Genomic DNA, 15,434 nt, shown 5'->3' on the forward strand with positions numbered 1-15,434 from the left:
CCCCTGGGTTCAGGGTAGGCCCCACGCTGTGCATCTTGCACCCAAAGTATACTTACCTTGCTCTGGCAAGTGTGTCCCTCCTCCTCTGCGGTGCCATCTTCCTAGTGACATCCACTGAAAGATGGCGCTGTGCAATGACTGCAAAGACTCTGGCACGGTGCAAGAGTCTTTGCTCTATAGTGCACACGTGCCATCTTCCCAAATATCACTGGGAAGATGGCGGCGTGGAGGAGGAGGGACCCTTTTTCCGGTGCAATGTAAGATGCCTGGCTGGAGGGGGGTTAGGCACTGCTAAGAATAGGAGGCCCACTGCACATGAGCCCATTAGGGCATTAATATGCCCCTGTGCCGTTGCTGTTGAATGCTTTTAGTCTTCGTCCATTCCAGCTTTCATGAATATATTCACCATGGGCCAGATTCAGACCCGCTCGCAAGCGCTATGTGCTCGCAAGCACTATGTGCTCGCAAGCAGGCTGATGGTTGTTCATTGCGCACGCGCGGCATGCGTAAGCCCCATAGCGAGAGAGAAATTCTCTTGCACCGGGGCTTGCTACAAATGGAGTGGCTGTCGATATTGATTGACAGCTCGCCCCGTTGTGTAGGCAGGGTGAGGGGGTGGCTGGACAAACCTGAAGGAGTGCCTGCTGTTTGTGGGCAGAACACTTCTTTTATACAGAGGAAATAATCTAGTCCCATGTTTAATATTTAAGAAATATTTTCTGAATCCATGCTGCAACATTATATACATGTATATATATATATATATATATATATAATATTTCAGAAATTAAGTGTACGGGTATGAATAATGTTTTCTTTTTCTCTTTTAGGTACTGGCTAACCAATAAGGTGCATATAAAGAGACCTACAACTGGGATCCTAATGTACACCTTGGCTACACGTTTCTGTAACAGAATCTACCTGTATGGTTTCTGGCCTTTCTCCCGAGATCTCTACCAGAACCCTGTAAAATATCACTACTATGACAGCCTAAAGTATGGATACACATCACAAGCGGGACCACACACAATGCCGCTGGAATTTAAAGCTTTGAAAAATCTGCATCTGCAGGGGGCTTTGAAACTTACAGTGGGCAAATGTGAATCAGCGACATAGCATCTTATTCATGGCTACTGTATCTTTCTTACTACAGTAATCAGTGGGACCATGGTGGGAGGATGTCAGGGACAAATGTCCAGATACAATTGAGTTTTATAAGTATTGTTGGCCTGAAGAGCGGACCCAGGCTAAGATATCATGAAGCTAAACGGTGATGATGTATTGGAGTGTACAGGATATCTAGAGTGCTTATAGCTGTGGACCTATCTTTCACCAGATGCCCAAGCACATACTTCTGTGCTAACAGTGTCCTTCTTGCTGTAAAGAAGCAGTACTAGCAACACAACAACCCAATCCATGGCATGTATGACAGTGAATCTGGTGCTATACATCAACAATGTAAATAACATGATTGTCTGTAATCATGGCTTACTACTCCTCCAACAGTGTAATGAAAGCTCTCATACAATGATGACTTTTCTTTTTCTTTCACAAAAGATTAAAGTAGGGAATTGCTTTACAGAAAATGTAAATAAAACCGCATTAGGGTTCACTTAGACAATTTAATAGTCGTTAACAATTTACAGCAACAAGTAAGTATCTTACTGTGGAAGTTAGTTGGCGTCAACTACACGACGTAAGCCTCAGATGTTTCTAGTACTACTGATTTGTGCCTAGAGATACAACTGTTTTAACTGTTTATTTGTATCAAAGAAGATAATCAGATGTGCAACTATGTATTTCCATTTGGGATAGGCATTATATTGGATCTATGTGATGTGTAAGTTATATTGGTGTGTAAAAGACAGAGGCTAATGTTTACCGGTCAGGAAGTAGCACATTGTACAATAAGAAAGTGTCACACTTTAGATGATATTGGTTAAGGGCAGGCAATACTCCTGAATGGCCTAGCAGCAGTTTAGAATCACTTATGAAGACCTGATTGTAAAAGTGTGGCTGATAACTGTGCCGATCCAAGTGTCCTGTTTGTGGCTCAAGTGTAACCAAATAAAGTAAATTTTAGATAATGTCAATCACTGACTTTGTAAAGCTCTCTAACAACTTCTGTTTTTGTCTCTTATAAAATGTTGGCTGGCCATGGTCAGTTGTGTCGATGATCTGGTTGACTCACTAATTTTATTGTGCAGATGGGTAGCAAGCGGTGTTTTGTAATATGTGTGATTAAAGGTTATTTGTGGTCAATGCTGTTAATATTTTTAGAAAAAAAGTAGATGGAGGCACTGACATCATATCTTCTACAGAACCTTCTGGGCCCCAGAGGCAGCACCTGAAATGGAGGAGAACCTTGGAAATGTTTTTTGCTAATAGAACTTTCCCACTTTACAATGAATCAGCAACATAACGATTGTGTTCTCTCAGGATTCCATATGTTATTAACACATTTCTTACATTACCTGAGTTTTGGGGAATTAAGTCTTGATTGCCTAAGAAATATCTAGAGGGTCATAAGTGGGACTGAATCTACATGTTTGGACCTGAAAGTCAATCTCTTACTCCATCACACTATGCCGCAGGAAAAGTACACTTGTTGTGTTATTGTAAAGTATTGCCGGAAGGCCAAGGACTGCAGAGGAATGATAGCAGTGAGGTTTGTCATGGATCTTGTTTTCTTTTTGTGTGAATGACATATATTGTCAAACTTGGACAATTTCAGTAAATAAATTTAAAGATAGAAAACAAGTTGTTTAAATCAATATTTCCTTGTCATATTGTACTGATTTTTATTGCATGCCGTCTTTAGATGCAGTCGCTGTCACACAGGAGCACTCCACTGTTACCACACAGGAGCGTCCACAGAAATACACGGCTCTCGCGTTCAAATTCTCTCACTGGTAACCATTGGGACTCACGCGATGTGTCTCATAAGCATGTGCAGACTTAAAACATTGGCCAACTCTGTCCGGCGTCAACACTGCGTGCACCTCTGCATCAGGAGCATATGGTGCTAACCAGTGGTCGAAGTGGGAATTTTGAAGTGGGGGTATGGAAAATTTTGGATTGTACATATGTACGTGCTGAAGGTGCTTGCATGGCGGAAAAAGGGGACGTGGCCACCCAATAGGGGTGTGCCCTTAAGGCACGCCTCCTCTTCATCAATGTAGTGTACCACACAGAAGTGCCCCTTATAATATATTATGTCATGCAGTAGTAGTGCCTCTTACACATCTTGCCTTGCCACAATATTATATTAGGTATAATGTATGATAGGGCATAGGCACAGAAATGAACAAATGTGTAAGTTGTTAATATATTTATTATATAAAAAGGAAAGCAGTGAGCGGATGTCACAGGGTTCTACAAACATCACTGGTAAGTACTTAGATCAGAGCTTACCACAGAGCACTGATTAGCACTTACCAGTATCAGCGCAGTATCAGGCCGCATGAAGGTGCGGTCACCGGGGCACTGCTGCTTATTGATGGCCGGCTCCAGAATGAGGAGAGACGTGTGCAGCACATTACTGCTGCCAAACGAGAACAAACTGGTTGCGCACAGCAGGGCCAAATGCAGGATTCTCAGGGAGGGGTTTCCATTATATATGTCTACACACACACATATATACAAGTAGGTGCGCATGACAGAGGCCCCCAGTAGTAGTCCTACCTATGTAGTGCCCCCAGTAGTAGTCCCCCCCTATGCATTGCCCCTTATATACTGCCCCCAGTAGTAGTCCTCCCTATGTAGTGCCTCTTATATAATGCCCCTAGTAGTAGACCCTCCTATGCAGTGCCCTAAGTGGTGGTCCCCCTATGCAGTGCCCCTTATATACTGCCCCCAGTAGTAGTCCTCCCTATGTAGTGCCACTTATATAGGGCCCCCAGACGTAATCTCCCCTATGCAGTGCCCTAAGTGGTGGTCCACCCTATGCAGTGCCCCCCCAGCAGTGCCAGTGCCCCCAGTAGTGGTGCCCCATATGCAGTGCCCCCAGTGGTGCCCTTTATATAGTGCCCCTAGTAGTAGTCCTCCCCTATGCAGTGCCCCTTATATAGTGCCCCTCCAGCAGTACCAGAGCCCCCAGTAGTGGTCCCCAATATACAGTGCCACTTATATTGTGCCCCCAGTAGTAGTCCCTGTATGCAGTGCCCCTTATTTAGTGCCCCCCTGCAGTGCCAGTGCCCCCAATATTGGCTCCCCCAGCAGTGCCAGTGCCCCCAGCAGTGCCTCGCCCCAGCAGTGACAGAGCCACCAGTAGTAGTCCCCAATATACAGTGCCACTTATATTGTGCCCCCAGTAGTAGTCCCTGTATGCAGTGCCCCTTATTTAGTGCCCCCCTGGCAGTGCCAGTGCCCCCAATATTGGCTCCCCCAGCAGTGCCAGTGCCCCAAGCAGTGCCTCCCCCCAGCAGTGATAGTGCCCCCAGTAGTGGTCCCCCCTTGCAGTGCCCCCAATATAGTGCCCTCCAGTAGTGCCCCCTCCCAGCAGTGCCCCTTACATATACACAAACAAACAAAAAAAATAAATAAAAAACACTTACCTGAATCCCCGCTCCTGTGCCCGCCGCCGTCCATGAGCCGGGAGGTGGAGCCCGGCTCCGGCAGTGCCTCCCTCTGTCTAGGGCTGTGAGCATGGCGCACTGCCCGTCCACTGCTGATTCAGCTGTCAGCGCTTCCTCGTCAGGTGGTATGAAAGCAACCTGACGCGGAAGCACTGACATCTGAATTGGCCGGGGCTGGGCAGCGCCGTGCCGCTGATCATGAATGGCGCAGAGATGGAGACAAGGCTGTCTCCATCTCTGAAGAAAAAAAAATTGGTTGGTCAGGGTGGGGGTTTCTGGGTACTTAGAAATCCCCCCCTCCATGCGCTAGTGCACAGTACAGCGCACAGCGCTGCCGTCATTTCTAATCTGGTGCTGTCTGCAAGCTAATTGGCACTCACAGACCCGTAGCCAATCAGGAGCGGCCGCTTCTGATTGGCTGCCGGGTCCACAAGCTCCAATTAGCTCGCGGACAGCCCCAGATTAGAAATGACGGCGGCAATGTGCGCTGTATTTCTATGGCAAGCAGTTTGTTCTTGCAATCTATTGCAAGAACAAACATCTTTGGCGGGATGCGGGTGGCACAACAGGGATCAGTGCTCGGAGGAAGTGACGGTATATCATACCGTTGTATACCGGCACACTTCGAGCACTAGTGCTAACTCTATGAATGACAGGGTCCAATCCACTTGTGTGACTGAGTAATTGTCCCATAGAAAAGCATGCATTCACATATCTTTACATAAGCCTTTTAGAAGGGGTGTCTCGATATGCTGCATAGGCTTAATGCAGTTTTCTAAGTTGATGATAATGGTGGCTGTATTTCCAAGCCAGACATATCTATTTGTTACATTTAAAGTTGCATGTACATATCTTAAGGTACGTGTCGCTGTAAATACAGCTATAAAAGTGTTGCTTGTATGCAAAAGTCACTATTTTACACTAATTACTTTAAATCGGGCTACTTAATACATATATTTAGTTCAGGCCCTAAGGGCCGATTCTAAATCGGAGGCAAGCCCAGAAGTGGTCGTGCCTGGCATTTATCAGCAGACAGCACATGTGGCCAAAAAAGCAATCGCAGACTGCACGTGTGCTGTACTATACATACACAACTTCACTGGGGATACAAGAGTGGACACCTCACTCCGTGCTTTCCCAGATCTCTATGTGCGTGAAATGTAGCTCCAACTGGGCGGTTACTGTGCGGATGCATGGAATAGATCTGTCTGATGGGAGTTTCATGGAAATGTCTTGGGCATGTCGGCAGGCTTCTGTGCTTATTTGTAGCATGTGGATGGAAGTAAGCCGCCTGCTTTATTCAGATCTTTTGCACCCAGCACTAGGTGGGTGTAAGTGCCGATATTAGTGATGATGACTGCAGATGTGGGCAGGCAGTGGGCACATTAAGATGGTGAGATACACGCATTAGCATAAGGTAAAATATCTAACTGCCGTGGTCCTGTGTGCTCCAACTCAGAATTAAGCCCTAAATATGTAATGAAAGCAGGGCCGCAACTAGGGGGGGGCTGGAGGTGCACGTGAACCAGGTGCGCCGCTGCACCTGGCGTCAGTGACCTCCAGCCTGGCGCTGCAGGGAGACTCTAAGGCGAGCGCCCGCTGAGATGTTATTACCAGCGAGCACCCCGCTCTTCTCTGCAGCACTGCGCTAGCCGGAGGCTGGAGTTCTCTCCTGAACTCCAGCTTCCGGCTCTCCCCACAGGCACTATGGGAGAGACATAATGACGTCTCTCCCATAGTTCCGAGGAGCAGCCAGGCGGACCCAACGGCGGCGGTCACAGGAGCGGGATTTAAGGTAAGTTTTTTTTTTTTTTGTGTGTGTGTGTAAGCGGCACTACGGGGGCATTACCAGGGAGCACTACAGGGGCATTAAAAGGGGAACTGCATAGGGGGACGCCAAAAAATATACTCGCTTACCAAAAAATTTCGGCTAGGGCCGGACCTGTGTATAGCGCTGATGTTCCCGTGGGCCACTTCCGCGACAGGGCCCCTATGCAGAGCAATACAACTATAACTTCCCAAATAAAGTAAAATGTTGGCAGAAGCAATTTCATCATGGGCAAAGCTGTGGGAAACAGCTAGTTATTCATAAAATCAACATCACAATGACAGGGTCAAGAAGAGCGCCTCTCCTTTGCTGGCAGACTTGGAGACTGTAATCACTGCTCTTGTGAGCAGTCATACTGGGGAAAATCATTGTACACCTCTTTACAGTTCTCTGCAGCTAAGGCTTGCTTTGTAAATGTATATGTTATGGCCTTTTTCTCTGTTTCCTTTTATGTCCCATGTGAACGACCTGCATTGCTGTCTGTCTATAGAGTGGATTCAGATGCTTTCGTACATATATACACTAAAATACAAGAAGGGGACTAATGTGTTTTGCTGAGAAAATTCAACAAATGATCTGTAACATTGCAACATTATGTAATTAATGCATTGCTTTCCCATCAGAAATATGTCCCTTATCAATATCCACTTCCAATTTCCATATTTACTCTGTTTTTGTGCACTGATTGTGCAGAGCAGGTCAGGGCTACATACTGTATGTGAAACTGTAATGAGGTTTCTGTAATACGTTTCCTTATAGAATAGATTCAATACTAGTGTATACTAGAAGGATTTGTTGTTTTACTTTTCATTGCCTAGTTGACCTGATAAATATTACATTACAGTATGAGCTATGGTAGATTGCAAAATTGCTGTACCTAGTTTATTCTATATACTTTCAATCAGAAAATATGATTTTATTGAGTCACAAGGCCACTATTTATTATTACTAAAGTATTGAATTTGTTTTATAGAGGTTAGTTTAAAATTTTAATCTTTAACCACTTAACTGTCTCTTTTTTTAATTTTAATAAAGCTTAGAAAGTATTTTAAAAAATATATTTCAATATTTTATTGCCAAGGGGGTGTCGCGTACCACCCCTGGTCCATAAGCCCCCATTGTAAAATTACTTCCCACCCAAAATAGACCCCCCTCCCAGTTGCAATTGCTCTCAATAAGCATTATGCCCCACCCCCATAGTGGTAACGGATCCCTATTTGTGTATTCCCCCACACCCCCAGTGTAATAGGTCACCATTTCTGCACATGCCCTCCCTCCTCCCATCATGACTGGTGTCATTTACCTAATTTAAAATCCGTCCATCTTCTCCATATTTTTTAATTGGGCTATTACACTGCCTTCTCACCACCCCTAGAGCAAATAGAGCGCTCCCTCATGGATATTACCCCCTCTTACTCCTCCACCACATGCAGAGCACGGTCAAGGGAACTGATTATCAGTCTCTCCTGCTACAGCTGATCTCTGCACACCTCACACTTTGGTCCCCAGCGCATGTACTCCAGAATGCCTTTTGCACGGCATTCTGGGGCGTGAACCGGCAGTGATGTTGGTGGTGGCAGACCGCCGCATCACTGCCAGGGGGGCCGGACAGTCACAGGAGATCCGTTCTGCACATGTGCACAATGTATCTCTTCTTCAAAAGCCGGGGAACGCAGCGTGGCTTTGGGATGCAACCTTGTTAGCTGAAGCACAACACACGCCAGTTAAGTGTTTAAATGACCAAAAAACATGAAGAACACGATGATACAATAACATAAAATATATTTAAACTTACAAAAGTATTTTATGTTTATGTGTACTTGATGTGTTAAGTACATTACATCCTTTTTTTTTAATAGACGACTATTTTTCAGTGCATAGAAAGAAAAACCCTACCTATCTCAACCTTCTCTCAAATCTTTTAGATGTATGAAAACAACTTTGTGAAATATCTCCATGTAGATCAGTAAATAGACATTTTGGCACTCTGTGAGAGAAAGAGCACTGGCCCTCCCATGGCATATTTTGATGGGGCCTGGATGCAGCTTGATGAATGTTTCGACATGTCTGATGTTTGCAGCCAGTGCCCTGAATATGGACAGTGCGGTTCTTATGGTTATCAAAAGTTCACTAGTTTGAGATTCACAAAAAATGTTCTTACCTTCTGCGTAATGCAGCAATAAGTTATTACCATTTGCTCGGGCACCCTATAACTATTACTGCCCTGGACCAGGGGCAGTAGTATACAGACAGGCAGCTCCCACACATCCACAGTGATAATAAACCATATAAATGGTACTGTGTATTTTACTGGACCCAGGGGTAGTATGCAGACTGATAGCTCACACCAGCACACACCTGCAACAATAATATATCTGATATATTCTATATAACAGTAACAGAACTCAGGGGAGGCAGTATACAGAATGGCAGTTCTCACCAGCACTCACCTACAATGAGATAGGAAAGCATGCGCATTGACCCCTCACCTTAGTGGCCTCTGTCTGGTTCTGTATGACAAACTCTTTGTTTTGAAGGTTGAGTCTGTCCTGGTACCGAGTTGGACATCGATGGATTCTAACCATCGATGTTTTTGCTCCGATTGTATTGTTTACCCATTCAATGGTGGCCTTTTCGTTGTTTGTCACCATCAAATGGTAATCATTTGATGGTGTACCGATGGTGTCTTGTTTTCTAGCTATGCTTCCCGTGGCCCCTTCCTGGCTGCTGTGTGCAGTGTCAGCATCATAGAATCTTGGTTTCGTTGGAGGCAACTGGGCATATTGCTAGCTCTGATTGGCTCTCATTGTCACAGTGAGCCAATCAGTGCGCAGCCCTCACCCTGCAGTAGCAGCAGCAAAAGTCACTCACACAGCAGCACCTACACATACACTGTCACAAGAGTCCCGGGTGCTGCATTGTCCTTGTCTCTCTGTCCTCTGAGTCCTCGCTGCCTAGCTCAGCTGGATATGATGTAACACACTGACTGGACTGACTCACTTCAGCAGCGAACAGCCTCGCCTGTCTCCTGTGCGAGAGTGGCAGTGGGTTAGCATTGCAGATTCCGCCGCCCGCCCGCCTGCCCGCCCTGTCCAAAGGCACTGGCCACACCACCCTCCTAACAGCCTTGTTTCCATGTATACTTTAAGTTTAAATGCTACACATAGCTCATTTCTATAAGGCAGCATGCAGTATAGGTTTAGACTGAGAATTATTATTATTTTATTATTCAATGAACAGCCATCCTTCCAAGTAGACCATAGAGGTGTCAGATGAAGATATCATTAATGCAACCACATTGGTTTTATATTTGATTAGATAATTTACAAATGAAAATGGTGGTATCTGCGTACTTGTAAAATTAATTGTATTGTCTTCTGATAGGTAGAATTTGGCAGATCAATGTTGGCTAGATGCTTAGGTATGCCAAGTTACTGTATACATCCAGATGCAAGAATAGCATTTGGTTTTATGAAACATGTTTTTGGTTAATTCAGATTTAGGGTGGAGAATACACATTTATGAGGGAGTTCACTGTTTAGAATAAAAATGTTAACATGTGAAAAAATTGGTGGTAATTATCATAATAATCATGCCAGAACAGCGACTCTGTTAAGCAGCTCTCCGTTATGTCAGAGTGAACAATGATGTGAAGCCTTTCACCACTGCAATCTTCAAGACTAAACTTCCAGGTTTTGACCCGGCACCTTAATCCTCCTCTTTTCCAGTAACTATTGTTTTTGGGCACATGCAGAGAAATTAAGGAGAATAGGCGGTTACAGGGGACGAGTGCCCCGGGCCCCCTCTCTCAGGGGGCACCCCTGGCTAGAGCAGCTCTGACCAGGCACTGCGACAGGAATGTACAAGGGATTTTAGACTCCAAGGTGCCCTGGCCTTTCGGTCTTCTGTGCCAGTTTGGTGACTGTGATGGGGATGCTCTGATGCTGTAATTGGCAGGGTGCAGACATGTGGGGGGCGGGAAGCCCCTTCACTGGAATCTCCTGGTTGGCACAACAAAGTTTGGGTTTGGTTTAGGCACAGTGTGCATGACATCCATACACTGAGTGAAGAACAGCAGAGTGAGGAGTCTGCCACTGTGAGGAGGAGCAAGCAGAAGATCTAGTGTAGGTAAGTATGGCTATGGAGAGACACGAGGGGGGGGCTGCTTCTGCAAAGACACAAGACAGAGGGATGTGGATGTGGCTGCTTCTGCAGAGACATGGGGAAGCTGTATTTGCTGCTGCAGAGACACAGAGGGGATGTGGGTGCTGCTGCAGAGACACAGGTGGCTTAATCCTCCCCTCCTTTGTATAACTAATATTTCTGGGGACATGCAGAGCCAGACTAATGGAGGGGCACAGGATGCCATGACGTGCGTGCACTGAGTGAGGATCCTGCCGTCATGAGGAGGAGCAAGCCGATCCAGCATAGGTAAGTGCGGCTATATTGAGACACAGGGGGGATTGTGGTTGCTGCAGAGACACAGGGGAGGCTGTGGCTGCGTCTGCACAGACACAAGGCTGCTGCTGTGCATATGCAGGAGGACTATGGCTGCTGCTGCAGAGACACAGGGGGAGCTGTGGCTGCAGCTGCAGACATAAGAGGGCACTATTGCTACTACTGCAGAGACACGGGGTGCTTAGGCTCCTGGATAGACAAATGGGGGAAAGTCTGACACTATGCAGAAACACAGAGGGGGATCTGAGGCTATGGAGAGACACTATAGGGGGATCTGTGGCTATGGCATAGAATCTAAGGCATGGGGAACTGAAGCTGCTATAGAGATACAGGGGGAACAGAGGCTGCTGGAGAGACATGGCGGGATAAGACAGCTGCAGAGACACTGGGGGGAAGGGTATGGAAATTTTCCACAACTTTCAAGATTAGAAGGAAAAGCCTGGGCACAATAATCTTAATTAAGACACAAATTAGAAAAAAAATATACTATCTCTGTTGTATGATGATGCTATAGGTTATATTCCTACTTAAACAGACATTTTCCAGGCCATTTAATTAACTACATGAATAGTGAATACTGACTGAAGTTATCGTCTGTCAAAGGAGGATCCATTTCTTCAGAAGTTCCCCATTGCAGAGGTAAGAATAGACTCAAACTGACTGGGGAGGGGTCAAGGTAAATTAGTGTGCTGGGCCCTGAAATTTCTATTGCCGGTCCTGGCTATGAACAAGTTCTGGAATCTGTGGTTGATCTTGCTTGTCTTCAGTCTCTACCACCAGCAGCACCACAGCTTTAATTGCCTCGCTGCCACAGGGAAAACTAATGCTGGAGGTGGATTGTGAAGACAAGCAGAATCAGTCCGATCACTGCCTGTAAGGAGGTTTTGGTGTCTGCCACCACTACATGAGTGCAGGTTGGACCTGGGCTGCTGCCTCATGGAGGTGTGGGGTGAGGAAGCACACACACAAGAGGCACAGTCAGGGGGGTCATGCTGACAAAAGGGAGAGGGCCCCCCTGTCTTAAGTGCCCTGGGCCCCCCAATAAAATAATCTGGCCCTGGGCATATGCACTGATTTATGGCCACACATTTGCTGTAAAACTTACTTACAGGAATGAAGGTAAGAACATTCAGCTTGCCAGGGAGGGATTATAAGCACCCTCTCCAGTGATATTGATATGTAAGGTCTGCTAGCACTACCCTTGATGGCATTAGCAACTAAAGACAAGCCCCAAAGAGTTAAGCTTTGCAGAGCTTGGTAAATAGCTTCACTTTGAAGTCGCCATTGCGTTAGTTTACATAACACGGGGAAATATTTCCATTACCTAGATTTGCTGTAACCATGCAGAAACAGCTAATTTAAGGCTTAGAAACTGTTGATCACCAGGTCCCATGATGTACTATATTATGCGTACTCTGGTTGCATGCATGCAAATTTCTAGGTGCACTTCAACCACTGCAAATAAAACATTCAATTGTACATCAGTGGCTCATGTGTAATATGGTTGGCCATGGTGCCCTTTCACTTGCACAATTCATTTAAGACTTAAAATTTTTTGAAACCGAGCAGTACATATATGCCCAGCTACATCCTTGCCTGTAGCACAGTGAATTGCGCCATGCGTGGCGCGAAACGCACTCCCGCGATCAGAGACACACATTCGCATCTCCATAGGAGTGAATGGGAGACGCATTCCCGCGATTTCTATAGGACTGAATGGAGACGAACTCCCGCGATCTGGGACGTGCCGTAGCATATCGTGGTGCCTAGCTCTATGCGCGCAAACGTTTGTGGCGTGATCAGCCACAATGAACCTGGGCGCATCTGTATGCTTAAGAGAACAAAGTAAAGGTAGAAATGGTAATAAAGTGCAAGCAGTCGGGTAGTAGTGTGCTGAGGTCACATGTTTACTCTTTAGTCCAAAGTATATATACGGATAACCTACAAGCATGATTCATGCCCTTTTTCCCAGGAGCAGCACCAGGAACTAGAGGTGCACATTGAATAGCAGGAAGAAAAAAATGGTCCAATTTGCGCAAAACAAAACTTAGCCCTGGATTTTTTCTAGCCATAAATGACCTTCATTCTAAAGTTGTTTAAATAGTCACATTTTATTTATTTTATATAAATTGCTGATCTTTGCTCAGAAAATTGATAGTTGAATGTTAAACAAGGAAATTTGTAATTTTAAAGCTAACCTGCAGAAACAATGCAAAAATAATGTTAGAAAAGGATATTGCCTAGTAGTTGCTGGATGAATTACATCCTGCTGCCTCCTGCTTTTCCTGCAGAACTTCAAGCTCATAAAATTCTTTTATCTTAATTATTTACTTAGATACTTAAAGAAATTCACGGGTTATGAAAACAGTGATTAGCGTTCAGCAGTATCATTTACACAGTGGTACCACTTACCAGTTATTTGAAATCAGTGACTGGATAAGAGCCTTTACCTTCCAGCTTACTAATCAAACCACTGCTTTGTTTAATGTATTGTACTTGAGTAATTTGCTGCCTGAGTTAGAGGGCCACAAAATTGCAATTTTGATTTTATATAAAAAAGAAACAAAAAGTGACATTTATACATATGTGAGGAATTGAAAAAGATCTTCTGCAGAACATTATATTAGCATAAGTGGCTATTCTATAGTAATGGGATTCCTAGGGAATAACCACAATGGGAGTTGTAGCTGTGTATGGAGGACAGTGACATCAGTCTGAATCCCACACAGTGCTGCCACTTTTGCAGTCTCATCAGGCAATTTGCAAACAATGAGGAACATTTATGCAAACTGATGTAAAGGAAAAAAATCTGGTTTTCATAGCAACCTATCAATTATCCCGTTTTACTTTTTCGTTTAGCTTAGAAAATGAAAACAAAAATTTGACTGGCTGCTTGGACAACAGTTCTTTCCTGGTTCTACGTATTGATCTGACCTGATCTGGTAGTCCAATATATTTTACAAACATACTTGAGATGCAATTCTTCTTACAATTCCACCTACTACTGAAAGTTCAGATGAACATGCAGATTCATAAGTACATACACATTATTACAATGTACAGTACCATGGGATATGTGATCCTCATCTATCAAAAACATCTGGACTGGAGGTGCCTCAGAACAAGTATTGTACAGAATGGTTGGTAGTGGTGCACACTTACAGGTTTGTCCAACATTGTACCCTTGCGTCTCATAAATTGTTTAACCTCCATAAAATCAGATCAGCACATGTGACTGGTTTTCTTGAGATAAAACATTACAATATCTCATCACAAGCTTGTGAATCTTATAACCTGCAAGACGATTATATAGGTGTGAACCCAGCTTTACTCACAACTGGTCCAGCTACTGTTTCTTCTCCACAGTGACCCCAACCACAGCTCAGGTTGAGTTACCCTGCACTATGACAATTGGAAAAATTAAAAAATATAATCTTCTTTCTGGCATGAGTCAATACTATTGGCCCTACAGAATGTGTTCTGTGTAAAGAATGTGACATGTAAATGATTGTGGCATAGGAAGCTGAAGGTTACACTATGTATTGGCAGGCTCTTAGTACAGTTGCTTTAGATGTCCCAACTCTGGTTAATGAGCAAATTGGCCATATTTCCAGTTGTGCCAAGGACAATAGGTCATGACTAGTGGTTTATGGTGTCTTTGATGTAGCTCAGGGAGTGGCCTGTGTGACTGGAGTGAATCACTAAATATGTCCTACTTTTAATATATAAATAATAGGTGCAGATCTGGATTAAGCCACTGGTGCTGATTCGGAGCTGCATATATGTCAAATGCAGATGCAGATGCATTCTGTGCTCAAAAATAAATGCAGCTGTGTGTCTTTATTCAGGTTGGCACCATATATGGAGCTGCACCGCCCCTGTCCATTAACTTGTGAAATTAGCTGTCATCACCATCAGTGGTCATTTGCACCAACCCTATCTTTGGAGCAAGAGATCTATCTGAGATAAGAAGGATCTCTGCATACACTCACTTCTGAATAGACCACAATCCCATCTACATGCCCCCAGAAAACCTATCCTATGTGCGAACACCCATTTCCCGCCCAGGTACACCCACTTCCCTGCAAGTGGAGATGTGGCTGATGTGCCTAGGACTCTGAATCACCAAACAGTAGTTGTAGCAAAAAAGATTGCAAGAACTTTTTAAAGAGTCAACTTCCATGCAACTCTCGATCAGATCCACTATGGGGCAATAGGCACTATAGTGGTTTGCCAAAAAATCCAAAACATAAACCAGGTAAAAGCTCACTGTACCATAGTTGGGAGCCAAGGTTGCCCAACAGATGATCCGGTTGAAAGGCATAATTACTTAGCAAGCTAATGCTTATGTTCAAGGATGCCAAATTCTGACCTTCTTAAAGGTAATTTAATTTGGGACTACTGATATTGACACCAATTTAGAAAGCAAAGAGACCATAACAAAGATTGGAGAAAAAAACTCAGGGCCTGATTCAGAGATGTACATTCATCCAACGATCAGCATACATCTCTTGACTGTTAAGGGTCTGCGCCTGCGTAGGACCCGTCCTGTGCATGTGCAGAATGGGTCC

The 15,434-nt window shown here is 44.7% G+C and overlaps 1 protein-coding gene across 1 annotated transcript in view; it reads left to right on the forward strand.

The window, feature by feature from the left end:
• Positions 1 to 2,720, forward strand: part of ST8SIA2 (ST8 alpha-N-acetyl-neuraminide alpha-2,8-sialyltransferase 2) — a 315,422-nt gene extending 312,702 nt beyond the window's left edge. The window contains exon 6 of the mRNA XM_088452858.1: positions 831 to 2,720. Coding sequence (XP_088308984.1) covers positions 831 to 1,116 — 286 coding nt within the window. The 3' untranslated portion in view covers positions 1,117 to 2,720. The remainder of the gene's footprint in view (positions 1 to 830) is intronic.
• The last annotated feature ends 12,714 nt before the right edge of the window (positions 2,721 to 15,434 follow it).

Source organism: Taudactylus pleione, unplaced genomic scaffold (assembly GCF_031769625.1).
Source record: "Taudactylus pleione unplaced genomic scaffold, aTauple2 ptg000556l, whole genome shotgun sequence".
NCBI classification, from domain to species: Eukaryota; Metazoa; Chordata; class Amphibia; order Anura; family Myobatrachidae; genus Taudactylus; species Taudactylus pleione.